At 32.0% G+C, this 16,299-nt stretch overlaps 4 protein-coding genes and 1 long non-coding RNA gene across 5 annotated transcripts in view; 2 read left to right on the top strand and 3 right to left on the bottom strand.

The window, feature by feature from the left end:
- The window catches only part of LOC105679073 (serine/threonine-protein kinase dyf-5), a 142,153-nt gene that overhangs the window by 24,064 nt on the left and 101,790 nt on the right, over positions 1 to 16,299 (bottom strand). The window lies entirely within an intron of this gene.
- On the top strand, positions 15 to 3,857 carry LOC136998927 (uncharacterized). Its single transcript, XR_010889438.1, has 2 exons — positions 15 to 376; positions 460 to 3,857. It is a non-coding gene; the product is annotated as an uncharacterized lncRNA (long non-coding RNA).
- Positions 3,553 to 7,456, bottom strand: LOC105677861 (N-alpha-acetyltransferase 30-like). Its single transcript, XM_012376741.2, has 3 exons — positions 6,875 to 7,456; positions 6,007 to 6,182; positions 3,553 to 5,754 (listed from the first exon to the last, which is right to left on the bottom strand). Exons 1-3 carry the CDS (start codon positions 7,149 to 7,151, stop codon positions 5,437 to 5,439), a joined length of 771 nt encoding a protein of 256 aa, XP_012232164.1. The 5' UTR covers positions 7,152 to 7,456; the 3' UTR covers positions 3,553 to 5,436.
- Positions 8,477 to 14,359, top strand: Hel25E (ATP-dependent RNA helicase 25E). The gene is made up of 11 exons (XM_067352308.1): positions 8,477 to 8,605; positions 9,563 to 9,789; positions 9,980 to 10,200; positions 10,336 to 10,519; positions 10,724 to 10,842; positions 12,550 to 12,681; positions 12,995 to 13,141; positions 13,253 to 13,390; positions 13,673 to 13,790; positions 13,874 to 13,936; positions 14,027 to 14,359. The coding sequence occupies exons 2-10, from the start codon at positions 9,588 to 9,590 to the stop codon at positions 13,885 to 13,887; spliced, it is 1,275 nt and encodes a 424-aa protein (XP_067208409.1). The 5' UTR covers positions 8,477 to 8,605; positions 9,563 to 9,587; the 3' UTR covers positions 13,888 to 13,936; positions 14,027 to 14,359.
- LOC105677865 (U6 snRNA-associated Sm-like protein LSm4) lies at positions 15,053 to 16,187 on the bottom strand. Its single transcript, XM_012376743.2, has 5 exons — positions 16,028 to 16,187; positions 15,906 to 15,947; positions 15,730 to 15,828; positions 15,315 to 15,492; positions 15,053 to 15,152 (listed from the first exon to the last, which is right to left on the bottom strand). Exons 1-5 carry the CDS (start codon positions 16,028 to 16,030, stop codon positions 15,055 to 15,057), a joined length of 420 nt encoding a protein of 139 aa, XP_012232166.1. The 5' UTR covers positions 16,031 to 16,187; the 3' UTR covers positions 15,053 to 15,054.

Below are 16,299 nucleotides of genomic sequence, written 5' to 3' on the forward strand. Positions count from 1 at the left end.
TTTGGCTCCATGTAATAGGAGGGAAAAAAAACAGACGGCACGGCGGCACGGTTCTGGTTACTAGTTCCTTTACCGCGTACCGCGTACCGCAAACCGCGCTCCATGTAATCGCACCCTTATCATAACACAATCCTGTATATACCATGGTGGAAAGAAACAAGGTGAGTTATTCTCGTGGTTGCGCAGTAGTCTAAAGGTAGTGGGGAGCGGACAGCCAATCATAGGGGGCCCATTTCATAAAAATTCAGTATGGCTGATGGCTGATGACATGCTTTATTAACGTATATAAAGTGTATACAGTGTTCCTCTTAAAAAAATATATAGTGTTCGTGCAGAGAGTTTTCTTAAATTTGGAAAAGACCGATGTGACCGTCGTGTAAGTAATAAATGAATATATAATATGAAGATTTGTTTAGAGTTTGGTATAATATGTAATATTATGTGACTTTATCTTTGTAGACAGTATGCCGACCTGTTGCATTAAAAATTGTAATAGTCGCAGTATTTATTTATTTACAATACTGTTTTGATTTTTTAATCAGCTGTGAACTTTTGAATTTTGCGCGCATAAAATGGGTCCCCTGTGATTGGTTGACAAGCAAGTCCCCCAACTCTTTGCCGCCATTATGCGCAATAACTCACCTTGTTTCTTTCCACCATGGTATATACCACCGATACCACGGACTAAGGAATAGGGAGACAGAGTCTAAAGGTACCATTTCATGCGTCGCTCGTTTTCAGCGATAGGCTTAGTTTACACCGATTGTTTAGTACGCGTACCAAATACTAAGGCCGGTATTCATAGTCCGTTCTTATATTTAAGATTGTCTTAAGTTTTGTCTTAAAATGCTACAAACCAATCAAAAAGCCATATTAGTATCTTAAGACGACAATGACGACGACTTAAGACGATCTTAAATATAAGAAATGACTATAAATACCGGCCTAAATCTGCTTTTCCGATAGGTATAAATTGTTTAGTGTAAAATCTACACCAATCAAAGAAGCTGATTTAGTATTTGGTACGTGTACTAAACAATCGGTGTAAACTAACCCATAGTGACGCCATGTAATCACTAGCGATGTGATGTTGTCGTTCGATTTTTTCAATTACAAGCGACAAATATTGAGTGACATTTTGCGACATTTTAAAAATCTATGACTACGTTTGCACGACTCCGATTTACGACGAAGTTATAACATCGATGTTATAACTACTGATGTTAAACGCCGTGTAAATGCTAATTTAGGAAGAAGTTACTATCAATGTAATGACTTCGTCATAAAATAGCGTTTACAGCGGCATCTAACGTTAGTAGTTATAACATCGATGTTATAACTTCGGCGTAAATCGGGCCGTGTAAATGTAATCTATAAAATGGATAATCAAATAATAAGTACAATTTTGTAATGAATATTAAACATGTATAATAATATTTTATAATATAATTTTATATGTAATAAAACGATAAATATAAATCTGTTGATATGTCAAAAGTATAAATATTTTTTATGTAACTATACAGCAATAAAGCATTGAAATAAATTAAATATTTTTTGTAGAATGCGTCTTGTGTTCAAATGTGCGGATTGTGTAATGTTGCATGTAATGAGGATAAAGTATCAAGACATGAATGTCTGCAAGAATATCCAAACTTTTTTACAGATGAGAACTGTTAATGTAGAGCACTAAAGATGTAGGTATTCTCGTCTCTGCGCCATTTTCGCTCCATTCCCCCACTCCTTGCCCTCTCGCCCACTTATTGCTGAGCTAAAAAGTTTATCTTACTTCTAAATGGGCGAGCGGGCAATGGGAACTTTCCATCAAGGCATTTAGGCGACACACATTGACACGGTGTCAGACAGGGTCACGGACTAAGGAATAGAGGGACTGAGTCTAAAGTCCTAGTTTAGGCGAGAGGGGATGATAATTCAAGCGTGCGGGGGGGACTGCTTTCCGCCATATTGATGTAGCGATTCTCACACAGAGATTCTGTATCTGTGACATGGTTACACTCGTGTAGTGGTGCCACTAAACATAACGACTCGTTATGTTTAGTGGCACCACTACACGAGTGTAACCATGTCACAGACACAGAATCTCTGTGTGAGAATCGCTACATCAATATGGCGGAAAGCAGTCCCCCCCGCACGCTTGAATTACCATCCCCTCTCGCCTAAACTAGGACTTTAGACTCAGTCCCTCTATTCCTTAAGCCTTGTGTCCACGATACTAGAACTCTGTCCGAGATCTCGGACTGAGGGAAAGTTACTAGAACTCGGATCATGTACACACTGCATTTGGATGTAAAATTCGAATAAGAAGCTCAAACGAAAAAATGCGTTGCGTCCCATTTTTTGGTACGAGTTATTGCGAGTTATTAGATTTTACTAGTTTCTTTTACTATCTGTCAAGACAAAATATAAGATACTTATAGTGATATGAGATACTGTGAACAATATAAATAATATTTTAGTAAGTAATTATAGAATTGAAAAAATAAAAGAAATATAATTCTTAAATAAAATTAATTAATAAGATTAATAATTAATAAGATTTACATAAGTAGTTATTATTAGTTTTAATGCAGATTAAATTAGACATTAAAAATATATTATAACCTATATATACATATTATTTTTCAAGAAAAGTATAATAATATATAAAATTGATTTTCAGAAAAAACTTCTTTTATAATAAAAAATGGATAATAAAGAAAATGTTAAAATTTTATTAATGTTATATCAACAACATTCTTGTTTATATGTTACAAAAAGTGTTGATTATCATAATCGTATGAAACGAGATCAAGCTTTACAGATAATCTGTAATCAGTACAAAGAATTAACAGGACAACCACTAACAACTGAAATTGCAAAAAAGAAATTAATAATTTAAGATCACAATATCTGGACCATCTAAATAAAATAAAAGATTCGAAATCAAGCGGTGCATCACTTGATGATATCTATAAACCAACTTGGCAATATAACATAGATCAGAAAATCATCGTAAAGAATCGTAACTCGATTACAACGCTAACTATATTCAGCCAAGTATAAATATTATTGTTCGAGGACTCGGACCGAGATCTCGGATTGAGTTCTAGCATCGTGGACACAAGGCTTTAGTCCGTGGTTGGAACACACTTTTGGAAAAAAATGGCAACAAAAAAAGATTTTAGACAAATTTCCTTAGCATATTAAAAAAAAAGACAATATAAAAATTTCTAGATAATGTTTCCTAGCAAATTAAGAAAGACAACAAAAAACTCTAAATAAAATTCCCTAACAAATTAGAAAAGAGCGGCAACGTATCTAATGTTATAAATGCTGTAAAAAAAATTATTTTGACATTGAACTATATACATACTAAAATGCTTCGTGACTCCCAAAACGTGGGATGACAAAGAAGATAGCAGATAAACCGTGGTTTTTTTTATAAGTGCATTGAAAATCTCTTTTTTTTCTATATCATCATACAATTTATATATATTTACTAACCCGTTAAAAAAGAAATCTTTCAATGTACATATAAAGAAAAGACCGATGTAAAAACATTTATGTATCTTTATTAACATTTTTTACATTTTTTTAATAGTTACATTATGATCTGTGCTTCGCATTTATTTTTTATATAAAGATAGGTATAATAGGTAGACAGTAATGCATACTACCCCCTCTCTCCCCACCTCTTGCGTTATCGGATGTGGTACACTTCTTGCGAAATATTTCAATTTCGTAAACGATAATTTCTTTTGTTTTTGTCATTCGTTTAATATAATATATATAAATATCGATATATTTCCGTGTGTATCACTCTTTACAATTTCAAACGGAAATATTTTATCTAATGTTTCGCCGTCCTCTGTCGGACTTTGTTTTCTTTTTTTAATATTTCTAGTAAACTGCTGTTGACACACATTGACAAAATTACACACTTGACACAGTCTTATGCAACAGCTAAGATACAATATGCGATAGAAGTGCAGTTTTATGCAATGTTATTAATTAATTTTATAACCACTTTATTTGAGAAGCAAGTAAAATAAATAAGTAAACTGGATTCAACAAGATAATAAAAAATTTATATAAATATATATATATATATATATCTTATATATCCTGATCATTCATAATTATTATTTCATACCATTTTATTAGTTATGTATATCTGTTTCTTTTTTCACTTGACAAAATCATTACACATGTAAGATATATGTATAAAGTGCTGCTTGTTAAAATTAATTAAGTATTTAAGAGTTGATATAAATCAATTTGTAATATAAAACTTGATTTCTTGCGAGAATTATTGATCTATTAAATTCATTCTAAATCAAAGTCAAATATGTTTAAGAACAATTTTGATTGCTTTTTACAGCTGAATCTATCTCCAAAATTTACTAACGTATTTACTTGAAAAACATTCTACACATGTATGTTCTTATATAAAATGTTCATGTAAGTAAATCATAATTGTAATAACAACGTGAAACTTGTGAATTTCTTTTGAATCAGTCATCAAAACATTGCTTCAAGATGCTCATTTTATCAATGTGAGACGCAGTAAAATACATTGATTAATTTCAGTACATTTTTCACAGTCTCGATTTTGTCTCTTGCTATCACTCATCATTTTTATATCTTCAAGCTGCAATTGAAATCTATCTCAATCACTGACATTAATATCAAAGGAATTGCAGCAAATTCATAACAAAGTAACTAACAGTCAGGTAACAGTTAGGCACTATTAACAAATTATATACTCTGTATATATATTCTGTCCTCAACGGACATACTGTCAGTAGGCTGTTGAAAATTTTAGTATATTTATCAATGTAAAAAATAAAAAATAATTTTTAAAATAACTAGAAATAATTTTGTTGCAATATAAAGTTATTTACTATAACATATATTGAACATAATTACTAGCTAAATGAATCAAGTTGAATTCATTATTTAAACAATAAATTGCTCAGTATTGCAATTGAAAACGTATTTGTGCGTGTAAAAACATATAATCTCTTTGACATTAATGTCACACATTTTTCTGATATATACATATAAATACACACACGCACACACACGCACGCACGCACGCACGCACGCACGCACGCACGCACGCACGCACGCACGCACGCACGCACGCACGCACGCACGCACGCACGCACGCACGCACGCACGCACGCACGCACGCACGCACGCACGCACGCACGCACGCACGCACGCACGCACGCACGCACGCACGCACGCACGCACGCACGCACGCACGCACGCACGCACGCACGCACGCACGCACGCACGCACGCACGCACGCACGCACGCACGCACGCACGCACGCACGCACGCACAAAACACACAATAGAGCATAGATGTTATATCTCTTCAATATTGTAATTATTTAAATACCTATTGACATAAGCATACAGATGAATTTCATCTGAGCCATAATTTCAATCGCAATGCATCTACACCATTTAAGTAATATCGAAATAATCGTTTATCGCGCACAAATCCAAGGTTCTCGTACAAACGTAGCGCCGGTCTGTTAGTGATCTCTGTTTCCAAAACTACCTCGTCTGCATCATCCTCCACCATCGCTTGAATAGCTCGTCTTACCAAATTTGATCCAATCTTCCGTTTACGATATTTTACATCAACGGCTAGCATCGCAATATAACCACGTTTTATCACCTTCCTGTGGATATCCAGTTTGCAGACAATGGCACCGACACACTCGTCACCATGCATTGCCTACATGAACAAAAAGCAAGAGTTTTGTGTAAATTCTACATCTGAAAGTCAAATAAGTCGAGCCAAACTAAATTCTATTTCGTTTTCTATATATTATCTAAAACCATTAATATCTAAATGTAATGACATAAACAATAATTGCTAAATCTTTTACTAACATTGTAAGAATGATATACTTGTAAGATATCAATTATATATATGTATATTAATATCACTTAAGTACAAAACATAAGCTAAGGATCTTTTACATACCAGGAAGCACAATTTCGGCCAGTTATGGATAAAATATCTATATGTGTAAATAGAGTAAGGTTCGCTTAGGTCCTTCTGTATTAACTTCATAATATCAGGCATTTGTAATTCGCTCATATAGCTAACATATTGGATATCGTTGTCTTTACTTTCCACAGATAATGTTTCTGCTTGTTCTGTAACATAATAAAAAATAAATATTTTAATTCTTACCATTGTGCAAAGATACAAAAAGAACAATTATACAATATCCTATTAATAAATATTTCAAACTTAAGTTCAATTTATAAAACTTAATTTTTAGAGAGCCACGATACATTATAATTTCTCAAAATCATACATTTTGCAAAAAGTTGTATGTTGAACATATATATATTGTTTTCTAGATTTTTAATCATTATAATTTGAAATAAATCTTAAAATTTTTTAAAGCTTATTAAAAAATATCAAATATTACAAAAACATTTTTAAATCACCATCTAATTCAATCTCTAAATAAATACGTCTGAGTAAATACGCAAGACACTAATAAATATAATAATAGTAATAATAATAATAATAATAATAATAATAACAATAATAATAATAATAATAATATTATTATTATTATTATCATTATTATTATTATTATTATTATTATTATTATTATTGTTGTTGTTGTTATTGTTATTATTATTATTATTATTATTATTATTATCATTAATTATTATTATTATTATTATTATTATTATTATTATTATTATTATTATTATTATTATTATTATTATTATTATTATTATCATCATTATTATTATTATTATTATGTATCAATTAAGTTTATCTATTGAATCTACTGTATAAAATAAATTACATAGATCACACTATATACCATGTTGGTTTAAATGACTAGTTTCCATTGTCTGAGATTGTGGGGATAGATCAGAGACATTAGCAATTCTTTGAGGAGAGTCGCAGATACCGTTCACTTGAGCTACCCCGTTGACGTAAGGCTCTGTACGAGCCTCTATCGTCTCCAAACTGAGACGTGACTTTATATCTAATGTCGCGATATCCGCTATCGAGTTTTGCTTCTTCTCTTTGATTTTAATCGCCGCTGATTCTGAATCGTTTACTTCCGCGCTGTCTTCCATCTTCTTAGTTTCCATTTTTGAATTTACAATATCTTTTTATTTCTTAAAATTCCACACCAAAGATAGATTACGGTTATTCCGTCTTTGAGGCACTGATCTCTTCACGACTGTCGATCGTGCGCGAGACGCAACGACATGAGAATTTCTACGTGTGGCGTGATGTTTTTAACCGAATTTTCATAATTATTGTTCACCACGCGGTCGCCGAATAAAGATTTTATCTTAAAACACGGTCATTCGATAAACCGCTGAACGATGAACACCATATTGGACTTTCTGCGATGACTACTGAAACTTAATCACGGAATATGATTGTCTTCAAGACTTATCACAATCGGAGTTGCCAGATTGAAGACCCGACCTCCGAACGCACGCACAGACGAGAATCGTGTACATAGCTGCGCAGAGTGCTTTGCGCAGCACACGTACGCGATTCTCGCTTAGGGTGAAATCAGGTGATACGGAAAAGTAAGGCACTAGATATGTAGGTATTCTCATCCGCCATTTTGGTTCCTACTAGATGGAGAATTATAGCGTATATAGTATAGTATAGCGTACATGTGTAACACGTCAATTATTAAAAATGATTCAGGACTTTTTTCGACTCATTTTTTGGCAAGGAATAACGCTATGTACTTAGTGGGCAGTCTTTAAGTGTCACCCTGTATACGCTATAATTCTCCATCTAATAGGAACCAAAATGGCGGATGAGAATACCTACATATCTAGTGCCTTAGGAAAAGGGCTGCGGAACGGAGAGTGCGTCAATGGCTTAGTTTACACCGATTGTTTAGTACGCGTACCAAGTACCAAATCAGCTTTTTTGATTGGTGTAGATTTTACACTAAACGATTTATACCTATCGGAGAAGCAGATTTAGTACTTGGTACGCGTACTAAACAATCGATGTAAACTAAGCCAATAATTATTTAATAATAGTATTAAATAATAATTTGGAACTTACGAATATTGTTACATTTTCTGTGACCTGTCTCATAACGAATGCGCGCGATCTGAGATCTCGTACAAAGGAAAAATCTTTTGTCTCTAGAATGTCAAACAACTGAACCGATGCGTCGCGCAAGGAGTCGCGCGGCACATGATGCGATAAAATGGGATGTTTTGATTGGTTAATTCGTGACGCGGCGGATAACGCGACGCGTGACGCGTTTAGTAAAAATTCGGCCTTAGTCCGTAAATTCGACAAATAATAGAATTGTCGAATTTGTATAAAAGTTTTTATTTTTCACGATTCCGTTCCTAGGGAAAAATTACATAATCGATGTCCTGGAGAAAAATTACATGATTGATGCCTAGGTGTAGTTTTTGAACGCAGCCTATGAAATTTGCCACTCGATATCACTCTACATATTTTATATTCCGTGAACAGACGCGCTGTAGAGCAGTTGGAGAATCAATTGGTTGTAGTCTTTTGGAGTCGCTTGAAATTAGTTGGGTCGGTACGTACGGTAAGTTGAAAACTTAATCCAATTTACTTTAATTTATAAACAAATAATCTATTTGTGGAATGCATAAAATATTGTTTTATATTTTCTCGTTTTTCGATAAAACACTATAATTTTCCGTTTTACGTCGCATGTACGTCTAAATTAAATTTTACAGCGTACGAGCATCTCGTTTTTCAATATCGAACAATACTGCAAAATGTTGATAAATTACAATATATTACTGATATGATTACACGATCGCCGTTTTATTAATTATTTCGTTGATAGTTTTTGTTTTTTTTTTTTTCAATTTATGATTATCTCACGCGGTATTCACAAATGATCGCATTTCTTAACAACAGCATCGGAAAGGCGGCCATTACATGAACTTGTTTCAAGCCAAATCGTTATTTTTGGTGCTATGTATGCACGATAGCACGATAGTTGATATTTTCATAAATAAATCGATATTAATCATAAAAAAACAAACGCAATATATTGAATATGTGATATTAACTTTATAAAATTATATTTTTAGTGTTCATAATTTTTAAATGAGTAAATAAGAGGTTAGCATCTTAGTTTTTCTGTATAAATAATTTTCGCACATTTATAAACACATTTTATATATATATATATAAGAGAACATTATTTATTTTTTGTAGTCTCATAAATACTTTTATTTTCTTATTTGTTACATTGAAAAGGTACTTTGTGTAGTTATATTTATAGATTTTTTGCTTGATTACGAAAATTGTATTTATGATATGTGATCTATTATAACATTTTATATATACAATATATGAAGAATACAGAAAGTATGTTTAAAAAAGTTAAAACAAAAATAAGTTTGGTTTATAATTTTAATAATTTTATAAGATTTAATTTTTAGGTTATAATCTTTCTGTTTTATTCAAAGCAATAGAGATTTTATTTTAAAAATTATTACAATTATTTTAAAAAGATCTTATATTTCAGTAATTTTGAGCTATTAATCAATACAATGGCGGACAATGATGATCTTTTGGATTATGAAGATGAGGAACAGACTGAACAAGTAGTTGATGGAAGCGGTGATGTTCCTGCAAAGAAGGAAGTAAAGGGCACATATGTTTCTATTCACAGTAGTGGATTTAGAGATTTCCTTTTAAAGCCAGAAATTTTGCGTGCCATTGTTGATTGTGGCTTTGAACATCCATCTGAAGGTAAATAAATGGTTTTGACTGTTTGGATTTTTTATTCACAAATATAATGATGAATTATATTTTATCCTTAAATGCTAGATGGGGACATATGATATTTTGTGATCAAACTAATTATTTCTGATGTTTTTTTTTAAATTAATATTTGGCTTTTTTTAATAGAACATTTGATTAAATAATTTGTTATTCACAGTGCAACACGAATGTATCCCTCAAGCAGTACTTGGGATGGATATACTGTGCCAAGCAAAATCTGGCATGGGAAAAACTGCTGTATTTGTATTAGCTACTCTTCAACAGCTGGAATTGATTGAAAATCAAGTATATGTTCTAGTGATGTGTCACACTCGAGAATTAGCCTTTCAAATCAGTAAGGAATATGAGAGGTTTAGCAAGTACATGCCACATGTAAAAGTAAGTTTTACGAAATTACAATTACATATACATAAGCTATGTGAAAAGTAAATAAGATAATAAATGTTTTCTTATATTATGATTAAATGAAATATAAGAATCTATATTTTTATTGTAAAATTTATTTTGTTACAGGTTGGTGTATTTTTTGGTGGTTTACCTATACAAAAAGATGAAGAAGTCTTGAAGACCATATGTCCCCATATTGTTGTCGGTACCCCTGGTCGTATCCTCGCTCTTGTACGGAATAAGAAACTGAATCTGAAGCATCTGAAGCACTTTATACTTGATGAATGTGATAAAATGCTTGAATTATTAGGTGCGTAATAAATTATTTAATAGTTAATTATATTTTACCTCGTTGGAAAGAACTTTTACATGATGTAAGAGATAATCTTAGTTTACTGTGATGACTACACTTTACCATCACCCAATTGCTGAACAGTTCTTCGATATTTTATTTTTCAAAATGTTAATTTTTTTTTAATAGTGAATAATCATAAGCACTGCATTGTTGTTACAGATATGCGCCGGGATGTACAGGAAATATTCAGAAGCACACCACATAGCAAACAAGTCATGATGTTCAGTGCCACGTTGTCCAAGGAGATACGTCCTGTCTGCAAAAAGTTCATGCAAGATGTAATTACACAATCTTCCTCTTCACTTCGATCTACGATTGCTCCTACTTCGTTGGCCCTGTATTCATATCCAGGACAAAGCTCAGCCCATACTATAAATATCATTGTCGCTTCCGCGGGTTAGGCAACTTAAATGGCGCTTTGAAGAAACGAGTACAAAGTTTGAAAAAATGAATTCCGTTCAATATCTTTCGTGACCGACGCGTATGCTCGGCACTCATGCGCAACGTAATGTTTGCTACTCTCTTTCTCTGGCTCTCTCTGAGTTTAAACTCTGTATCGGATGTTATCATCTGCATACACACATGCAGGGGAGGGAAAAAAAATGTTTGTTTAAAATTGATCGTTTGATGGCTCTTCAATCGTTCAAGATGGCTTGAAAGATCTATTTTGGTTACAATCGATAATTTTTTAATTTACTAATTGCTACGCATTCAAAAGGTACACAGATATAGATATGTCAGGGGATATGGTGGGAGGGAGAAAAACTAGTTGGTATGAAATATTTCTCTACATTCTTATGGGTAACCATTATTGCCATTAGTAGAATAGAATTAGTTGTACAATTTATAGTCACAATTATACATGTGGGTGGGGGGCCAAGAAGACCTCAAGACAACCTCAAGACAGAAGAGCGCAAGAAAGAAGATGCAAGAGGATATTCAGGGGATAATTAAAATTGTTTAGGAAAAAAATGATAAAATGGAAGCGTAGCACAATTAATGTATCCGTGTATATTCAGTCGCAAGTTAAAGCGTTAAATTAAAATTTTAGTATTTTGTGTAAAAATTTAATTTGCGGTAAGACCCATGTGTGGTCTTTTAGAAGTGAAATCAACAAAGACAGAAGTGACGCGAGTAAATCGAGCAATTCCTGCCATCAAAAAGCCATTTGAAAGCTAAACGCGAATCCTCGTGTATCGTGATTGCATTCTTTATTTCGTACGAGTGATAAAGCTGGGTCGCGACTTAGCGGATACCGGAAGTGTTAAGATTTGTGAAAAGCCGAAAGTATATACCAGCCGATAATACGAGTTCGATTCTGGGCATCTTCTCAATGTGCCAGAAATTTGGGAGAAGAGATTTGGCATCGTGTGGCCAGCAGATGAGACCAAACATTCTTTCATGGGTGCGCCTTAAGTTCAGTTGGGGTGAACTGCAGAATTTTCGTTGTTGGCACTACCCAGAGGTTGAAGTCGCCGGACCGTATGTAATATGTATAACTAATCCCGATCGACGATCATGATATGCTCTGCAACTGAAATAACATTGAGAGTTTTTTTGATGACTCTCAATACGTATGGATATATATGGTAACTTAATGAAGCTAATATTGTCTCCGAAAGAAGATGTACATTCGAAATTGCATTAAAAAGAATTGGCCTTTGCCTTTTTCACATTGCTTAAATACGATTTATTTGAAAAATGTTAACTCACGTCTTTATAAACGTGTGAGAAAACATTGTTGCATTATTATAGGGATTAGTGTGTTCTTGGTTCATACGTTTGATTTATTGATTTGTAATCGTATAATCGTCGTCCCTTTACCACACATTCAATCGCGTTTCATATGATTTTTGAACGGCGAAGTGACGGTACACGAGCTTTAAAGAGCACAAAATTTTGCAGCTTGAAAATTGTGTAGGCAAATTAATTGGTTTAATGAATTCGATTTTTTTTTTTTTTATAAAATAACATTCTTTGTGCAGCCCATGGAAGTCTATGTCGATGATGAGGCCAAGCTCACTTTGAACGGTCTGCAGCAGCATTACGTTAAATTGAAGGAGAACGAGAAAAACAAGAAGTTGTTCGAATTACTCGATGTTCTTGAGTTTAATCAGGTTTGTTATTTGCAGATTAGGACAATCTACAATGGATATGCATTTTTTTTATTGCGAAGAATCGTTACATGATGATGCAAGAGTTCTCTTATTTAAATATGATGACTCCATCTTACCATTACCCACCTTTCTGATAAAGATTCTTCTTTATTTACTTAAAAATTTTCTTATATATGTCGTAAATAATATGATTTATGTATTTGCTACATATCGAATTTGTATTTATTATAATGGATTGCATCTAAGATGTTTCCTCTTTATGTATATTAATAACATAACTAATGCGATTTATTTTAACAATTGCTTTCTATAGGTTGTCATATTTGTCAAGTCTGTGCAAAGATGCATGGCTTTAGCGCAACTTCTAACAGAACAGAATTTCCCTGCAATTGGAATTCATCGTGGTATGACGCAAGAGGAGCGGCTATCTAGATATCAACAGTTCAAAGATTTCCAAAAGGTAAATTCATTAATTCAAAGTTTTATATTGTCGGATAAAATATAAACCCATAAACAGACTATGTAAAGCACAAGTAATAAGATAAAAATCGAAAAAATGTGATATTTTCAGCGTATTTTGGTTGCGACAAATCTGTTTGGACGGGGTATGGACATAGAACGTGTGAATATTGTATTCAATTATGACATGCCGGAAGATTCTGATACATATTTACATAGAGTGGCGCGTGCTGGGCGTTTTGGTACAAAGGTAATAAAATTCCACATAGTATAAATTAATTATTACCTTGTTCTATGTTAATAATGTTAAAATGAGGACAAAGCATTTAATATTGGCTTGTATGTGTAAAAATTGATTTCAATTTTTGCATTTGTTGTAAAAGAAAGTTTATTTATAATACAAAAAGTCATTTTTAAGTGAATTTTGAATCTTTTTAAATCTCTGAATTTAAAATAATTTTTACCGTAATTACTTTTATTACCTAGAAACATATATGATAAACATTTATACTGATTTGGAAACGCTTTTTAGGGTCTTGCCATCACATTAGTGAGCGATGAAAGTGACGCCAAGATATTGAACGATGTTCAGGAAAGATTTGACGTAAATATTACAGAATTGCCGGACGAAATCGATCTTGCTTCATACAGTAAGTTTGATCTAAAAAATTTTTATATTTTGTGTCATGTGATAATATATCAAGTATATTAATCGATATTTTATTTTTATCAGTTGAAGGGCGATGAATTAAATTGCACTAAATTATAATAAGGTTTTTGAAAGCACACTATTTAAGTGAGTATATTCAATTAATTAAATACAAAATATAATTTAGTATTTAGAGAATTACATTTAGATAATACATTATACTTCTTTTGCTTGCAGTGATTTTTTATTCCACATATTCACAACATAAGGATAAGCACGAAATAATAATTACAAATATATGAAACAAACTATAATTGCATTCACTGCATGAACTCATGTTTTGTATGCATCAATTTCAATATTAGACAATTAATTCCTTATCGATTGACATGATCATATTATAATAATAGCTACTTTGAAAGCTAACAATAAACTATTAAAATGTATATTATGTATCTTATTATGATTAAAAAATCAACGTTGTCTCTGTATATGTAGGTAACGAAGAGTACAGTCGTTACATGATTCTAAATGTGAACAACCAAAATAAAACTTCTTTTTATAATTAAAGGTATACTTAAAGGTAATCTTTATCTACAAATATATATATATATATATATATATATATATATAATAATTCCCTCGTATTGGTTTAATTCTTTAACTAGTTTACTTTTTTTTAATAACAAGGACTTCAATATATTGGCTTGATACAGTTAACTAAACTATTTAAAAACTATATTTCATACAATGAATGATATGTATATTATTAAACTACAATTTCTCTGTTTAGGGTATCTTTGTACTTAGAATTGGACATATTCGGAAATTATTTCATTTCCTGAATAACTCTTGTAATTCTTGTAACTAAAAAGGATAATTTTTTTATCTATAGTAATTACAATGTGTAGAAGAGTTTGGCACAATATTAAGATTTTCTTAGATTTTTAACGTATTTTAATGTAATGTAAAAAAGTATATACTAATACAATTTGCAGTAGTACAATGCATAACTGTAGAATTAAATATGACTCACTCTAATTAATTGTAAATAAAATATATGCTTTTCTAACTATTAAATCTATTAGATATCACGCTTCTACGAATAAAATGATGACTTATTAATTATCAATTGTATAATTATAATAAAAAATTATTAAATTTTTTATTTTATATTCTTTGATGTTATCATATATCATAAATATTGAATAATGAGATATTCGTAGAGTGATTTAATATTAGCAGGATAAAAATAATACTTGATTTTATTTAGATCTTGGTTTATTTTGTGGTTTATTTCCAACTTGTGTGCCACCTCCACGACCCAATGGTGCTGGACCTCTTCCTCCTCTGCCAAAGGTGCCTGCAAAATGTAGCATATAACGATTAATAAATGTTTAGATTGCAATATTTTTTAAGACACCATGTATATTTCGAAATATTTCTCACAGGAAAAACACTTATAAATAAGGAAGAATACCTTATGTCCAAAAAAATTATAATTTTTTAAATAAAATTACTCTACCTCTTCCACCACCACGTCCTCTTTGACTCTGGCCTCGACCTTTCATTTCACCACGTCCCCTTGATTTCATTTGTATATCTTCCTTTACCATGTCTATTACTTCATCTGGAATCCTTAGATACTTAATTGTGCTGCCTCTGATATAACATTCTGGCATCCTCCAGAACTTGTCACCATCCTATTTAAAAATTTGTATTTTTTTATACATATTAGTTCAAATAAGCTATTACATAAAAGAATTACGAATTAACTATTTATCAAAAAGAAAAATTTATATATATATTTTCAATTAACAATACTATTTCTTCAATTGCTCAGTTTAGTATAAATTTATTTAATATAAACTTAATGAAATTTTTGACAAAATATCAAATAAAAGGATCCTAAGGGAGCTTATGTATGCACAATGACTTACTCTTGATGTACATATAACTTCTCTAAGGTTTATATTCATCCAATTGTCACAACTAACTAAATGACCATTGTATGTTTCTCCATTTTTCAGCTCCACCAGCTGCAATGAAGAATTTAGTTTAATTGTAACGTATAAGGATTCTTTAAGTATTTATTTGCAAAACTTTGAGTATTTACCATGGGGTGATTTTGTGCTGTTTTTAACAAAGTTAGAGGTAACTGAAAGAATTAAATTATAGAGATTAAGAAAGGGAAGACACATTACTTTTTCGATTTAAGTAAGAATAATAAAAACTTACCATTATTTATAATTGATTTAAATGTATTTTCGCAAAAATAGTACACCTCGATGAAGGTTATTATACATTTACACTCGGATTCAGTGCTGCCAGTCGGGCCGGATTGCCTCTCCGCCGGTTAGGTCGCGCATGCGCCTGCGATAGTGAGTGCTTACACAAATAATCGGATCCATTGAGTAAAAAGAAACAGAAGGGAGCGTTTGGTCTTAAAAGTGCGGACGAAAGTGACTATATAAAGTGGTCGCTCAAGATGGCCGCTCAAGGGCGCCAAT

The sequence above is a fragment of the Linepithema humile genome, chromosome 3 (assembly GCF_040581485.1).
Source record: "Linepithema humile isolate Giens D197 chromosome 3, Lhum_UNIL_v1.0, whole genome shotgun sequence".
Lineage (NCBI taxonomy): Eukaryota > Metazoa > Arthropoda > Insecta > Hymenoptera > Formicidae > Linepithema > Linepithema humile.